This window comes from Mauremys mutica, chromosome 7 (genome assembly GCF_020497125.1).
Source record: "Mauremys mutica isolate MM-2020 ecotype Southern chromosome 7, ASM2049712v1, whole genome shotgun sequence".
NCBI classification, from domain to species: Eukaryota; Metazoa; Chordata; order Testudines; family Geoemydidae; genus Mauremys; species Mauremys mutica.
In genome coordinates, this window is record NC_059078.1 from 113,937,576 (window position 1) to 113,953,774 (window position 16,199).

Here is a 16,199-nt window from a genome sequence, read left to right on the forward strand (position 1 = left end):
GGGGCATTATGAGGATCAGATTGTGAAGTACTTTGAGATCTACTGCTGAAAAAACACTATATAAAGAGCTACTTGTGATTTATTAGCTCTTTTCAAACCATTTTAAATACACAATATGTGTAACGCTGTCACAACTCTTTATTCTATGTCTAAAATATGTAAATACCATGGAAGATACCACTGGGGTGTGATAGAAGAACTTTTTTTTAAATGTGCACATCATTGCTGTTATAATACGCATCAACAGTTATAACATTTACTCATCATCCAAGTAGCTGAGTCCCTCTAGTGGCATAAATTCAGCATTTTAGCAACATTCCTTTTAAAAAATCCGATTATATCAGTAGATTCAATGCTAGCACTTTTTGAGGCTCTCTAAAGGACTACTGTAACCTGAGCTTTGGTCAGACACTGTGCACATTCATATTAATGAGTATAAATTGATTTATAGCCATGTGGCAGCAAGTATAGATGCACTGGAAGAGACAGGAAATTCAGAGAATGAGTGATATTGATATTCTAGGACTCTATTTGCTTTAAATAAGAGACACAGTGTCAGGAGTAACGTAATGCCCAGGGTGGCCAATAGGGATTTAGGCTTATAAAAAAATGTATCGTGAGCAAGGAGCGAAGTATGTTAAGTGCACTGATCTCTGCTTATCTTGTAAATACACATCGCTCTCACTCTCTCTTTCATGGATATTTGGAAGACAGGAATCTAAGGCACCAAAACCGAGCTGGAATCCACAGGAAAATCAAATGGCATGAAAAACCCACAACAGTAAGTATTCATTGTATTAGATGTTTATTAAACTGTATGGATTTAATAGCAAATAAAAGAGAGATCTTTAATGGATATTGGTTGCAGCTGATCTCTCTTAAGAACCATTTAATGGAACGCAGCCTCTTGAGATTTGTAATTTCACCTTTGCCTTTCCAGATGACTGTTTATTATCCATGTGGTGGCAAACTCTGGACAGTGAGTAATCCATTCATTATCAAGTCTGATTGAGAGTAAACGTGTGTGCAGCAGTGACTCCTTAACCCTGCTGACAGCAAACTACAAAGAAGGAAAATGATGAATCCGGACAATTTAACCTCCTTAAGCTTCCTCTCAGCAATTCATAGCAACGCTAGCAATTTATTCTCAGGGCTCCAGTTTGTTCAGTCTTTCAAGCCACTTATCATCCCATGCTACTCCCTGGTGGTTTTTGTTGGCATCATTGGGAATTATCTCCTCATTTATGTCATCTGCAAGACGAAAAAAATGCACAATGTCACCAACTTCCTGGTAGGCAACCTGGCTTTCTCAGACATGCTTATGTGTGCAACTTGCGTGCCCCTGACTCTGGCATATGCCTTTGAGCCCCGGGGATGGGTTTATGGACGCTTCATGTGTTATTTTGTGTTCTTAATGCAACCGGTTACTGTGTTTGTGTCTGTCTTCACCTTGACTGTCATAGCTGTGGACAGATACTATGCCATGGTGTATCCTCTCCGGAGGAGACTCACTATATCAATCTGTGCTTATATTCTGGCTGCGATTTGGCTGCTGAGTTGCATCTTGGCTGCCCCAGCCTTGGTCCACACCTATCATGCTGAGTTCCCAGAACTGGACTTCTCCATCTGTGAAGAATTTTGGTTCCATATGAAGAGGGACCACTTAACATATGCCTACAGCACTCTCATCATCACATATGTACTGCCTTTAACAGTCATCTCCTTGTCCTATCTGCGGATCTCTGTCAAACTGAAAAATCGAGTGGTTCCGGGAAACATCACCCAGGGCCAAGCTGAGTGGGACAGGGCTAGGAGGAGGAAAACCTTTCGCTTGCTGGTCCTGGTGGTGGCTGCCTTTGGAGTCTGCTGGCTCCCTCTGCACATTTTTAATGTGATAAAAGACATGGATATTAACCTAATAGATAAACAGTATTTCAACCTCATCCAGCTGCTGTGCCACTGGTTTGCTATGATGTCTGCCTGCACCAATGCCTTCCTTTATGCCTGGCTACATGACAGCTTCAGAGGGGAATTGAAGAAGATGTTTGCCTGGAGGAAGAAGAAGATTGGACCAGCCACTAACTGCATTATGGCCAGTGTGATGCTATAAGTGTGTGTGTGTGTGTGTGTGTGCGCGCGTGCAATTCAGTTACAATGCATTTCCTTTCCAGTGATGAGTGTAAAGCTATGTCCACACTAGAGAACTTACAGCAGCACTGCTGTACCAATGCAGCTGCATGGCTGTAAGAGCTCTCATGTAGCCGCTCTATGCAGATGGGAGAGAGCTCTCCTGTTGACATAATTAATTCACTCCCCAATGAGAAGCAGTAGCTATGTCAGCAGGAGAAGCTCTCCCACTGACGTAGCACTGTGCATGCTACCACTGACACCGGCGTAACTTGGGTTGCTCATGGGGGTGGAATATTCACACCCCTGAGCACCATAAGTGGTAGAGTAGATCTAGCCTTAGTCTTTCCTAATGTCATTGATGACCAGGTTGTATGTTCCTCCAACGTGTTACCCTCAGGACTTGACTGTGGCAATCCAGGGCCCCAAGCGCAGCCTCACATGTAACCTCTGTGGCCCCAACCCCAAAAGGGTAGCAGAGGTGACATCTAAGAGCCCTGTGCTGTCGTGGCAAGTCCCTACACCAGATACAGAGCCTTCTGCTGGGTTGTCAGAACCTCTGCAAAACCTCTACTGGGGCCCCACCCTCTGCTTAAGATGATGGTAGTGGGGGGCCACGCATACAAGACTACTCTGGTGAGGAGGCAGGAGGTCCCTTTCCCCAAATGAAAAGCCTTCTGTTGGGGTGCTGAATGTGGCCGTGTTACAAAAGATACCCTGATGCGGAGGCAGCAGAGGTTCTAGGGGAGATGGGTCAGAGCTAGGCAGTCCACAGAAGCCTTGGCTACAGAGCAGTAGGGGGTCCTATGTGCCCCACAGGACCTAGTGCTTGGGACTGGGTGGAAATAGGCCTATGATCTTCCAAAGACCCAATGCTTGGCACAGGATGGAGTGCTGAGGACCATGGTGCTTTTGCTCTGGGGACTGGGCTGAAGAATGGTAGCCAGAGACCAGAGGTCTCTCCTTTGTGGACCAAATAAAAAGCTGCAGCAACAGTGGACAGCATCCCTGACCCACCCAAAGACTGGTCATTGCTGCTGCCATGGGTTGGAGCACACCTGCTCTAACTACCCAAGGCAGAGTTGTGGTGGAGACAGTGGTGGCCAGGAGCCTCCCACCTTTAGTAGCTGCCTGACTGCAGTAGTAGTGAGCTGGGGAGGAGAAAGGCATCAGCTCTGACTGCCTGGTGAGCCATCGGTCATGCTGGATCCTTCCCCAACCCCCTCTCCCTCCAAAGACCAGGAGCTGCTGAGGTCTGGCTGCGGGAAGCAGTTGTTCCAAACACCAAAATTGAGGAGGAAGCAAGCCAAGGAGCGCTCAATTTTATCAAGAAGCAGTGGTAGTTTGGGGCCCCTTCCCTCCCTAGCTGCATGAAAAGTGGTGGGTTTCCAGGGTCTTCTCCATCCCTGTGTGTATATAACACAGTGCCATCTGGAGCCTCCTCTCTCTCTCTAGCTGTGTGAAATATGTTGGCAGCAGGCTGTAGTCTGCCTGTACAAGAGGGTGAGCAGTAGTGGTTTGATCATAGAGTGTAAGGCCAGAGGGACCATTAGATTGTGTAGTCTGACCTCCTAGTCATCCCAGTATTAAGCACAATAATTTGTGGTTGGCTAAAGCATATCTTCCAGAAAGGCATCCAGTCTTGATAAGAATATATCAAGAGATGGAAAATCCACCATTTCCCTTACTAATTTGTTTCAATGGCTAATAACTTTCACTGTTAAAAATGTGTGCCTCATTTTTTATTTGAATTTGTCTGGCTTCATCTTCCAGCCACTAGGCCTTGTTATGACTTTCTCCACTACACTTAGAGAACCCAGTATTTTCTCCCTTTTCTCCCTTTAATGATACTTATATAGTATAATCAAGCCAGCTCTCAATCTTCTTTTTGATAAGCTAAATAGACTGAGCTACTTATGTCACTCATTTAAAACATTTTCTCCAGCCCTTGAACTATTTTTGTGGCTTTTTCCTATACCCTCTCCCATTTTTCAACATCTTTTAAAAAATGTTGACAGCAGAACTGTGTGCAGTGTTACAGTGATACCACTGCTATATGCAGAGATAAGATCACCTTCCTATTCACTGCTCCCCTGCTTATGCACCCAAGGATTACATTAGCCCTTTTTGTCCCAGCATTGTACTGGGAGCTCACATTCAGTTGTTTGTCCACCATAAACACTAAATTCTTTTCAGACGCCTTCCAGAATAGAGTCCCATATTTTGCAGATATTGCCTGCATTCCTTGTTCCTAGGTTGGATAGTTGCATGCCATTGTTTTGTTGGGACAAAGTGCTGATGGTGTTTAATGACTATCTGTGACATGGAGGCCTATTGGTGGTTCACTACTCCGTCAGCTACTCTTGTCAGACCTGACATACTCATTACACCAAAACACTCTTGTTGTAAGCTCTATCTGAAAGGTGTAACATAAGATATCATATGTGAACTGTTAACACTGGTCCTAAAAATCACAGCGTGGTGTATATACAGGGTGTACACAAAGAGTTATACATATTTGCTAGAATCATTCTTAACATGTGTTTTGCAAGCGATGCATAAGTCTAGTCTGCCCTTAGCAAAGGAAAGTGTATTTTCTTGGCTGACCAGCCAGGTTGTCAGGCAGAGACAATGAAAGTACATTTACATATAAGGTAAACAAAACTATCTAGCTCACAGGTTGGGGAGAAGATAACATGGCATTTACACCCCAGCAGGTTAGGGAAATTTTGTCTGGGTTTGCTTTTCAAAGAATACATTTCAGAGATTTACTGAACTATAAAAAGAATGGGAGAGAACCCCATAGTCATCTGAGGAGTCAAAGAAAGAGCTCCGTGTGTTGGGTCCTGGCTAAAGAACAGGCCAGCCGTGCTGGAAGACTGACTGTCATGAGAAAAACCTCTTTGAACAAAATGCTCTGGTTTGCTGAGTTTCAGTCTTGAAAGCATTTTTACTTTTGTTTGTTTGTAACCATTTCTATCCTTATTCCTTATACTGCTATCATTTAAAACTATGTCCTTTTGTTAATAAATGTGTTTACCATAAATCAACTTAGTGCTTTAATGTATTAGCCAACTTGATAAGGTTTGTGGGTGTTACAGTAAGGAGACTGCGCACTGCAGAGAAAGACATTGTTGGGGAGAACTTGGGGCTGGAATGTTGGTTGAGGTCCCGCTGCAAGGAACGACTGGGCGGTGGAAGTCAGGGTGAGGCTATTGTGCTGTGAGTAAGGTGCTGATATCAGGGCTCTGAGACAAAGCTTCAAGGCTCAGAGGCATCCAGGGTTACAGGGCAGGCGGTGACACAACCCCTTACTGGTCCGGGATGAACCCCAAAGTGTCACACCATACTATTCAGAGACAAAATGAACGAGGAGTACTTGTGGCACCTTAGAGACTAACAAATGTATTTGAGCATAAGCTTTCATGGGTTAAAACCCACTTCATCGGATACATGCAGTGGAAAATACAGTAGGAAGATGTATATACACAGAGAACATGAAATAATGGGTGTTGCCATACCAACTGTAATGAGAGTAATTAATTAAGATGAGCTATTAGGTGAGCTATTTTCAGCAGGAGAAAAAAAATGTTAGTGATAATCAGTATGGCCCACCAGGAGACAGACACCTTAGCACTCCTCCCTCTTCCTTAGCACAGGGAGTAAGAGACAAGTGTAAGGAGAGATACTTATAAGTGCTTAAACATATAGAGAGTTCATACTATCAAACAAATTCATAACTTGTACATAGATTCCCCAAATTGTCAGCGTGTGTTTGTTGCATTTGCAATTTAAGCAAATGTCCCTAGCTTGAAAGTTACATTTGAAATCCATTATCATTTTGGGTTTTGAGAGTCGCATACTGAATTGTAAAAGTACTTGTATGATCATTTGAATGATGCAGGTAGATGTATTCAATTTGCATAACTATGCCTAGCTACTGACTTGTCCACAGGATTGGATAAGTTATTTTCCTAACCAGACATGGTGACCTACACATACAGTGCTGAAGAGTTTCTGGTAGTAAAGATTTTCTTCCTCTCTCTCATTCTCATAAGCACACCCGGGTGGTGGTGGGTGGGAGGTGCAGGGAAGAGGTGACAGCAAAGTCTTCAGCTGTTCCTGAAACTAATTCTTATGCCAGGTGATCACATTGGGCCAGACTGTGATCTCAGTTTCACTGATATAAACCTGGACTGACTCCAGCGATGATTTACACGGTTGTACTGTAAATGAAATGTGCTTCCTTCCTGTTGCTTCTAGAAGGTTTGTGAGACATGCAACAATGCATCTTGGCATCAGGGAACAAAAAAAACAAAAGTGAGTCGTCAATGTCCAGTTCTGCTGCCAGCATTTATTTAAAGGTTTATTTTTATAGTTCATTAAAGAGACGGAATTTAGAAACCAATTCTTTTCTGAAAACTATATTTTGTGAGCTTTTGGTGTTTGTTTGGGGACTTGTTTGAATTAAGAATGTATATAAATTAAGAGACAGCACCTCTTGTAACAGCAATCACTGAGCATTACCAAAAAAAAGGCAGTTTTATTATTTATTTATTTGTTTATTTTTAAGAATTTCACTCACCAGTTAAGCTTGCAGTCATATCACCTCAGGCTGTGATGTCATCAGATCCCAAAAGCTAAGAAGGACCAGGCAACATCATGAATCAGGCTCCAAAACCAAAACCAAACCAAAATCAAGAGATTGGCTTTAAAACTGTGAGTTTAAAATGATTGCATCTGGGTTTCTTTTTCTTTGCCATGTGGTTTTTGAGATGAAGTCCATCTGCTCCTAGAGGAGAAAGGGGGCATGATGCATCTGGACAATAATTCCCTAAAGGCACCATAGCAACTCAGATCGATACAATTTGACATTGAACTGACCCCCAGAGAAGTGTTTCAATTCAATTCAATGAAGTTTTTCAGTTCAGGCTGACCCAAAAAGAAACAAGATATTTTGTTTATATTCTCGCTCTGGAAATTGAAAAATGTAGGCAGGAGTGATAATGGCACATTCCTGACAGTTTTAGATTGGCCACAGTCCTACGGAATGCAAGTATGTCAATGATGTGAGACTATTTCCTCTTCTTTCTCTCCTACTCCATCACCTTATTCCCCACCACTTCAGTTCCTGACTGGGGCGGAGAGGAAAAAGAGAGAGAAAATGGAGTCCTCATTACAGTCACTATAATAGCGTATTGCGTCTTTTCTGATTTGCTCTTCCTAGTCTTCCAGTGGTTCTGAGTATTTGTAGGCCCAAGTTGACTTAGCCACATGCATCCATTTTTAGGGTATTCTCAATGAAGCCTGTATATTCTCAAGCTCTAATGTATCTGGGGAATTGAGTTCATAGAATCATAGAATCATAGAATATCAGGGTTGGAAGGGACCTCAGGAGGTCATCTAGTCCAACCCCCTGCTCAAAGCAGGACCAATTCCCAACTAAATCATCCCAGCCAGGGCTTTGTCAAGCCTGACCTTAAAAACCTCTAAGGAAGGAGATTCCACCACCTCCCTAGGTAACCCATTCCAGTGCTTCACCACTCTCTGAGTGAAAAAGTTTTCCCTAATATCCAACCTAAACTTCCCCCACTGCAACTTGAGACCATTCCTCCTTGTTCTCTCATCTGCTACCACTGAGAACAGTCTAGATCCATCCTCTTTGGAACCCCCTTTCAGGTAGTTGAAAGCAGCTATCAAATCCCCCCGCATTTTTCTCTTCTGCAGACTAAACAATCCCAGTTCACTTAGCCTCTCCTCATAAGTCATGTGCTCCAGCCCCCTAATCATTTTTGTTGCCCTCAGCTGGACTCTTTCCAATTTTTCCACATCCTTCTTGTAGTGTGAGGCCCAAAACTGGACACAGTACTCCAGCTGAGGCCTCACCAATGTCGAATAGAGGGGAATGATCACATCCCTCGATCTGCTGGCAATGCCCCTACTTATACAGCCCAAAATGCCATTAGCCTTCTTGGCAACAAGGGCACACTGTTGACTTATATCCAGCTTCTCGTCCACTGTAACCCCTAGGTCCTTTTCTGCAGAACTGCTTCCTAGCCATTCGGTCCCTAGTCTGTAACAGTGAATGGGATTCTTCCGTCCTAAGTGCAGGACTCTGCACTTGTCCTTGTTGAACCTCATCAGGTTTCTTTTGGCCCAGTCCTCTAATTTGTCTAGGTCCCTCTGTATCCTATCCCTACCCTCCAGTGTATCTACCACTCCTTCCAGTTTAGTGTCATCTGCAAACTTGCTGAGAGTGCAGTGCACACCATCCTCCAGATCATTAATGAAGATATTGAACAAAACCGGGCCCAGGACCAACCCTTGGGGCACCTCTTCTTTACTTAGTTATCCCGACTAATATAGCTATTTTATTCTGATGATACACACATATCTGATATTTCTGTGCCGTGCCTTCCCTTACTTAGAGACGCCTCTCACAATTTTTTCAAGTACCAGACGTCACTGATCTTCTTGCCTCTATTTAAAGGGCTTTCTACTCCTGCGAGGATGCAAGTGTCACTTTTCAGAGCCTAGCATTATTTCTCAACTGTGCTTGTTATCTCTTAGGGAGTGTGCGTGGAGCTATACAGCCACCTGAGTTACTGCAGGAACATTCACCTTTCAGTAAAACACGTGGGCTCAAACAGAGACCAAGAGAGCATAATGTAAAATAGGTGTAATGGCATTAGGAGATGCTATCATTCATGTGTAATTGGAAGACTAACACATACAAGCATGACTACAGTGTCTATAAAATAAAGCCACTGACAGTTTAATAGACTACAGGCATTGCATAATGTACAAAGCAGAGGAGAGAGCCAACAGGACCATCCCCCTCCAGCACTCCTGCACAGGGGACAACCAGAATGCTGCAGCCTGCCCTGCCCAAATTCATGGGAACCCCTAATGCCCCAGCCGACAGTGCTGAACAACTCAGATGTCAGTGTGTGGCCTGTAGCATGGCCAGGACTCCACCTCACTCCAGTCCACCAGCAAGGTTAGAGTTGGGCGTGAGAAGTGGGGGAGGAACAATCAGCATCTTTCCTACTTTTGTAGCATCTGCCACCCATGAGTGCATTCCTCCCAGCATCCGTGGAGACATCACACCTTAACTTGGACTCTGTCCTATTCTTCTCTTAGGGCCTGACTTCAGTGGGCTTTAGACCAGACCCTTATTGCACATGATCTTCCAATCCTGGAGGTTGCAGAATGGCCCAGCAATGCTTCTCCTCGGTATTAGCCACCAAGGATTATCCCACTTACCAAAGCTGCCTAAAACAAGGGAGAGTTTGGACATTTTTTGGACAGTGTAATAGGGTACTAGCCCTGTTAGGTAGTCCGAGAGACCAGTTACCCCATTCCAGCTCTCTGGGATAACTGAGACAGTTATTGGGAGAGAGGAAGGTGATCGTGGGTCACTGTCAGCGTCTGGGAGAGGGAAAGTATGAGGTCATCCAGACCATTGTTCCTTTAAGGGCCCAGGACTGACCAGGAGCCTTGTAGAGTGGACTGGGCAAAGTTCCCCTCCCTGCCATCTAGTGCAGACTGGTGTCTGGGATTATTAGGCCCACCTAATAAGGCGAGGGAGGATTAAGGGGGTGTTCAGGTGACTGGGCTGATGGCTCAAAAGGAAGCTCCAAGCCTAGACAGGGAAAGCTGCTGAAAGTGTCAGAACCCACAGGACTGGAATCTAGGCCAATGGGGGTTCTAGGTGACCAACACGTCCACATCGCCACCAGCAGCTCAGGCCAAGTTTTCCTAGGGAACCCTGTGAAGCTAGACGCTGCAGGAAGTACCGCCCAGTGAGGCTTGAGTGGCAGCCCCCTCACAACTCACTGATTGGCCCACGCTGGTATATAAACCAGGAAACCAGCACAGGGAGCTGTCTGAGCAGTGAGGTAGGTTATCTTCTTCCTTCTACTCCAGACCTTGCCTTGCTGTGAACGCCAGCTCCATGTCCAACAACGCTACTTGTCTCCTGTCTGCAACTTCATGCCTGACTCTGACTTCCTGGTATCCTGACCTGGCTTGACTGGCTGCTACTATCTACTAACGGCAATTTGTAACTGACCCATGCACACAGCCTGCCTGCGGCCTGGCCCTGGCAGGAAGGTGCTGATGGGGGGATGGAGGGGGAGAAAATCAGCTAGCACACAGTTCCGAGAAGGGGTTCCTAAACTTGAGAGGTGAGTTACAGGGCAGGGAGTCCAGAAATTAAAGCCACAGTCCCTAGGCAGGAGGACTGAGAGACACTAGACTTGAGTGAGTTTGTGGGCTGGGAAGGCCAGAACATAAAGCCATAGTCCCAAGAGTGAGGACAGTCAGACCCTAAACTTGATGAGTGAGCAGAAAGCTGAATATCATCAAATAAATTAGACCCCAGGAGGGGGGGAACATTCTTTCACAAACACTGTGGTGGGATTATTCTGTAGAGCTGAGAGGGAAACTGAGGCAGAGTGCCTGCAGGTCTCCCCAAGGTCACGAGGACAGGAATTATGGCACTGTCCATTGTATAAATGGCACCTTTCGAAATACACAGATTGAAAGATTCCTCAAAGACAGATTGATTAACTGCATTCACTGACCCCAAGAATTGCTGCCTAAACTGTAACTATTATTTTCACTAATATTCATAGTAATACATAACAAGATTTAGACACATGCAGGACATGTCTCTAATCCAGTTATGCAAATCATTATTTAAAATAACCATGTGAAATGTGTTTGCTAGTCTGAACTGATCTCAGGGAATTCCCCAGGGTTTACCAAAGGGCCAGGGCTCTTCAGTATAGTGGGGGTTTGAGATGTATCTTTAATTACAATTTAAGAAATAATTGCATACTTTGATTTTTATGAAGCGGTATAGCTATAAACTTAGTTGACCTATTTATTGTCCTAGTAAAATTGTTTGTTTAGTTTTATTTTCTAATTCAGGGAATGGCAGGACTAGAGCATCGCTAGAGCAATGTTACAGCATGAGCTGCTGTAGAGCAAAATGTTGCATTTTTTTTTTAGTTATGCTTCCATTTTGCCTTATCCAGTTATTTATTATACGTACTGTGGCATCTGATTGTCTCAGCTGAGGTTTCAACTTCCCAGCTAGGATTCTGGTTGTTCACTGACTCTGGTTTTGCATCTAAATGGTGCTGTAAGTACATGTTTAGAACTCCATGCTATTTACAACAGCAAGAATTGCTTCTAAGACTTCTCTCAGCGCTATGTGACTCAGAGTGGCTTTGGCAGACAATCCAAGCATTACCATCTTGCTTGGGTGTTTACATAACTGGCTGAGTGATATTTTTTATGCCAATTTTCAGACATCAAATGTTTTAGACAACAATACGCTTCTGAGAGTATGTGTGGAGACAGGTCTAAATTGTCATATTTGGAGCTGGATGGATCTGGATCCAGACCAGAACTTCTGCAAAGTACAAGGTGGGAGAAAGTTTTCCAGTTTGAGCCTATTTCCAAAGCCCCACCAACAGTATTGAAATCAATGGCAAAATTCCATTAGGTTCAGGTCTCTACTCTTCAAACAGTTTGAAAATTGTGATGAGACTCAAAACTAAACAGAAATGGGGATGGATCTGAGGAGAAACTGTTACTCTAAGTGAGAAGAATAGTCACATGAGGGGTGTCAAAGCTATGAAGTTCACAACTTGACTAGTCCATTCTGTGAACTGTGTATGAGCTACGGGAGATTTTTGGTGAAGACTCGCAGGACAGCATTTTAACAAATCTGTACTTCATAGACTCATAGGACTGGAAGGGACCTCAAGAGGTCATCTAGTCCAGTCCCCTGCACTCAAAGTACTATCTAGACCATTCCTGATAGGTGTTTGTCTAACCTGCTCTTAAAAATCTCCAATGCTGGAGATTCCACAACTTCCCTGGGCAATTTACTTCAGTGCTTAACCATCTTGACAGGAAGTTTTTCCTAATGTCCAACCTAAACCTCCCTGGCTGCAATTTAATCTGACACTTACAGATCACCAGACTTTATAAATGATAGGAATAAGGGCCAAATGCATACTTAGACACAACCACCATTGCCCTAGACAGGAGCCAAGTCCTAAAAATTAGGAGACTATCGAAGTGAGATTTCTGAGGCATCCATGAGGGAATTCTTAGATATGTTTTACTCTGTCGTGATGAGTAAATATAGTCCTACAACTAGGGAATCTGGCATCTTCCTTAGACTGGAGTTTGTGTGGCAAAGATGACCTAATTCTCCAGCAAATTCTATTGCATTCTGCAGCATCTCATACTATGAAATATTTATTAGTGAGTTTGCTCTTGCAGAAGCCTCAGCTCTTCCACGTATCTGGCACTTTTTACAAACTTCTGGGTAAGGGCTCTCTCCTTAGGCATATGCTTTATTTATTTCTCCCTTGCAACATGTGTGTGCATGCCTACACCATGATGATAAAAGAAATTGGCAATGGCATATCAACAGCAGGCCACTGAAATTCAGTACCAGTCTCACAAAATCTTAGAGGGACCGTGAAAATTGGTTGCAAGGGACTCATTTGTGTTCTCACATCTCCATCATCACTCCATTCCTTCACAGGCCAGGCCACAGCTTAGAAAAAATCTGCATGGAGATGCAAGGCAGCACAGGCTGTGTTAGTCAATCTGGATACTAGAGAGGCAGAGAAAAATACAGGGTTGGCAGGTGTTCAGCACCAAATATAAAGAACCACTTTAGTGTTAGTTCATAGATTCCAAAGTCAGAAGGGACCACTGTGATAATGTAGTCTGACTTCCTCTGTCACACAAGCCAGAGAACTTCCCTGAAAAAAATTCCTAGAGCTTATCATTTAGAAAAACACATCCAATCTTGATTTAAAAATGGCCAGCATGGAGAATCCACCACAACCCTTAGTAAATTGTTCCAATGGTTAATTACCCTCATTGTTAAAAACTTACACTTCAACTTCCAGCCATTGGCTCATGTTATGCCTTTCTCTGCTAGACTGATGAGCCCATTATTAAATATTTGTTCCCCATGTAGATACTTATACACTTTAATCAAGCCACCCCTTAACCTTCTTTTTGATTAAGCTAAATAGATAAACTCAAGGAGTTGAATCACTATAATGCAGGTTTTTTAATCCTTTAATCATCCTCTTGGCTCTTCTCTCTACCTTCTCCAATTTATCAACATCCTTCTTGAATTGTGGACCTGAGAAATGAGGACAGTGTTCCAGCAGTGGTTGCACCAGCTCTAAATAAAGAGGTAGAATAACTGCTCTACTCCTACTCGAGATTCCCCTGTTTATACATCCAGAGATTGCATTAACCCTTTCAGCCACAGCATCGCACTGGGAGCTCTTGTTCAGCTGATCATCCACCCCATCAAGACCCCCAAATCTTCTTCAGAGTCACTGCTTCCTAGGATAGTCCCCTGGCCTGTAAACATGGTCTACATTCTTTGTTTCTAGATACATACATTTACATGGAACCATATTAAACCACAACATATTTGCTTGCGCCTAGCTTGCCATGTAATACAGAATGCTCTGTATTAGTGAGCAGGCTTCTTCATTATTTTTCACTACCCAAATCTACAAACTTTATCAGTGATGTTATATTCTCTTCCAGGTCACTGATAAAAATGTTAAATGGTGTAGGGCTGAGAACTGATCCCTGCAGGACCCCACTAGAGAATTACCTGCTTGATGATGACTTCCTGTTTGCAATGACACTGAGACCTATCAGGTTTCAGAGTAGCAGCCGTGTTAGTCTGTATCTGCAAAAAGAAAAGGAATACTTGTGGCACCTTAGAGACTAACAAATTTATTCCAGCATAAGCTTTCGTGGGCTACAGCTCACTTCTTCGGATCCATAGAGTGGAACACACAGACAGAAGATATTTATACATACAGAGAACATGAAAAGGTGGAAGTACCCATACCAACTGTAAGAGTCCAATCAATTGAGATGAGCTATCATCAGCAGGAGAAAAAAAAACAACAAAAAACCTTTGAAGTGATAATCGAGATGACCCATAGAAGGTGTGAGGAGAACTTAATATGGGGAAATAGATTCAATCCACTCTATGCATCCGAAGAAGTGAGCTGTAGCCCACGAAAGCTTATGCTGAAATAAATTTGTTAGTCTCTAAGGTGCCACAAGTACTCCTGTTCTTTTTGAGACCTATCAGTGAGCCAGCTTTTAATCCATTTCATGTGTGCCAGGTTAATTTTATATCTAGTCTCTTAATCAAAATGTCATGAATAAGTCAAACACCTTAGAGAAGTCTAAGCATATTACATCAATGTTTATTACCTTTATCAACCAAACTTATCTCATTTTTTTTAAAAAGTGCCTGTCAAACTAATAATATCTATTGTCCATAAACCCATGTTGACTGGCACTAATTATATACATCCTTTAATTCTTTATTAATCAAATCCCATATCAGAAACTCCTAGATACAAGTTATCTGGACCAGCTGATTTAAAAATGTCTAAGTTTAGTAGCTGCTGTTCAACATCCTGCTGAGATGCTAGTGGAATGGAGAGCATTATCATATGATCTGACTGTAGCATCTCTTTTTTTCCCCCCAAATACACAACAGAAATATTTATTGAACACTTCTACCTTTTCTGCATTATTACTGATAATTCTACCATTTCCCTCTAGTAAACAGTCCAACACAATTGTTATGATTGTTTTTGTTCCTAGTACACATTAAAAAAAACATCCTCATTGTTCTTAACTCAGCTGGCCATACTTTTTTTTCCTCTTGTGTCCCTTTGTGTCCCTTAGGAATTACAGAAAATCAGTAACTCTTGATTTATATTCATTACTATCAACTTCCCTGTTTTTCCATTTATTTATGTCTATTTTTTTTCATGCCTTCACTTCCCCTCTAAACCAGGTCACTTTTTTAAACCAGTGCAGCCTTATCCCTCGATCATGGGATCGTAAACTAAGTTCTATCCTCTCTCCACTGTGTCTCACAGCAGCACTCACCTACCACTCACTCACTCCCCCCCAACCTTTCCACCACTTCTGTGGTCTTCCTTTTTAAAACAGGGCCAGAGCCTGTTTCCATTGAAGTCAAAGAGAGGTTTGCCATGGACTCAAATGGGAGCAGGATCAAGTCATTTACTGCCCAGGTTGCAGGTCCTAGCACTGCAGGTACAGAGACACTGCCAGAAGCAAAGGGGTACCACAGGTCACTGTATGGCTTTTAATACCCTTGGACTGGTTCTGAAGGGGTTCAAAGCTATATTGTCAATGCCACAAAGAACAGACTCAACAATGGATCCCCCGAGAAACTTGACTTTCTTGACAGGAGTTAGGCTTAGGAGTTGGGGAAGGATGGGGTGAGTGGACAGGGGAAGGGATTTTATGTCCCATGAGAATTTCTGGGATTTAGAAAATGTTCCTGTCCCAAATTGGGACAAAATATAGAGACTGTGAATTTCACAGAGCAACAAACTAAGATTTCCATTTGGTTGAATTGAGACATTTTGTTCTAATAATTATGAAAGAATTAACTTTGGTTTTGACCCATTGTATTTTTAGATTAAACTCACAAAAATTTTAAACCAAGTCATTTTGACTTGATGAAAACAAAACTCTGTTATGAAAATATCAGAATGGGGCATTGACATTTGCAAAACTGTTTTTGGGTAGAAACAAAAACGGCTTGAAAATACTCCCTACCCAAACTAGTTAGCAGCCTTCTTTGGGCCTGTTACAACTGTTCATATTGGTATGACATGTGATGTCACACCAGGCAATGAACACTGCTAGATCTCTCATTCAAAGCTAAAGGAAAATAATACTGCACCATTAAGATGGCACAATTAGAATAGTAAGTTAGGAAACAGGAGAAGTCAGACACCAGCTCAGCAGCAATAATTAAGTGCATTGCACATCCTCCATGACTTAGGTATAGTTTTACAATATGAAGAATATTAGGCTACATATTTAGCTAAAAAAACAGGAATAGCAAATTATTCATCTTTGTATGATACTTAAAATATTCACACACAAAAAGTGCGAATGAGCAATACCTTGATTCCATGGGAAGTGGATACGCATTAGCAGCA

At 42.8% G+C, this 16,199-nt stretch overlaps 1 protein-coding gene across 1 annotated transcript; it reads left to right on the forward strand.

The window, feature by feature from the left end:
* Window positions 1–661: 661 nt before the first annotated feature.
* Window positions 662–2,110, forward strand: LOC123374906 (prolactin-releasing peptide receptor-like). Its single transcript, XM_045025292.1, has 2 exons — window positions 662–781; window positions 941–2,110. The coding sequence occupies exon 2, from the start codon at window positions 1,076–1,078 to the stop codon at window positions 2,108–2,110; it is 1,035 nt and encodes a 344-aa protein (XP_044881227.1). The 5' UTR covers window positions 662–781; window positions 941–1,075.
* The last annotated feature ends 14,089 nt before the right edge of the window (window positions 2,111–16,199 follow it).

Coding starts and splice junctions, on each gene's coding strand:
- LOC123374906 (XM_045025292.1), top strand. CDS start 1,076: ATGATGAATCCGGACAATTTAACCTCCTTAAGCTTCCTCTCAGCAATT.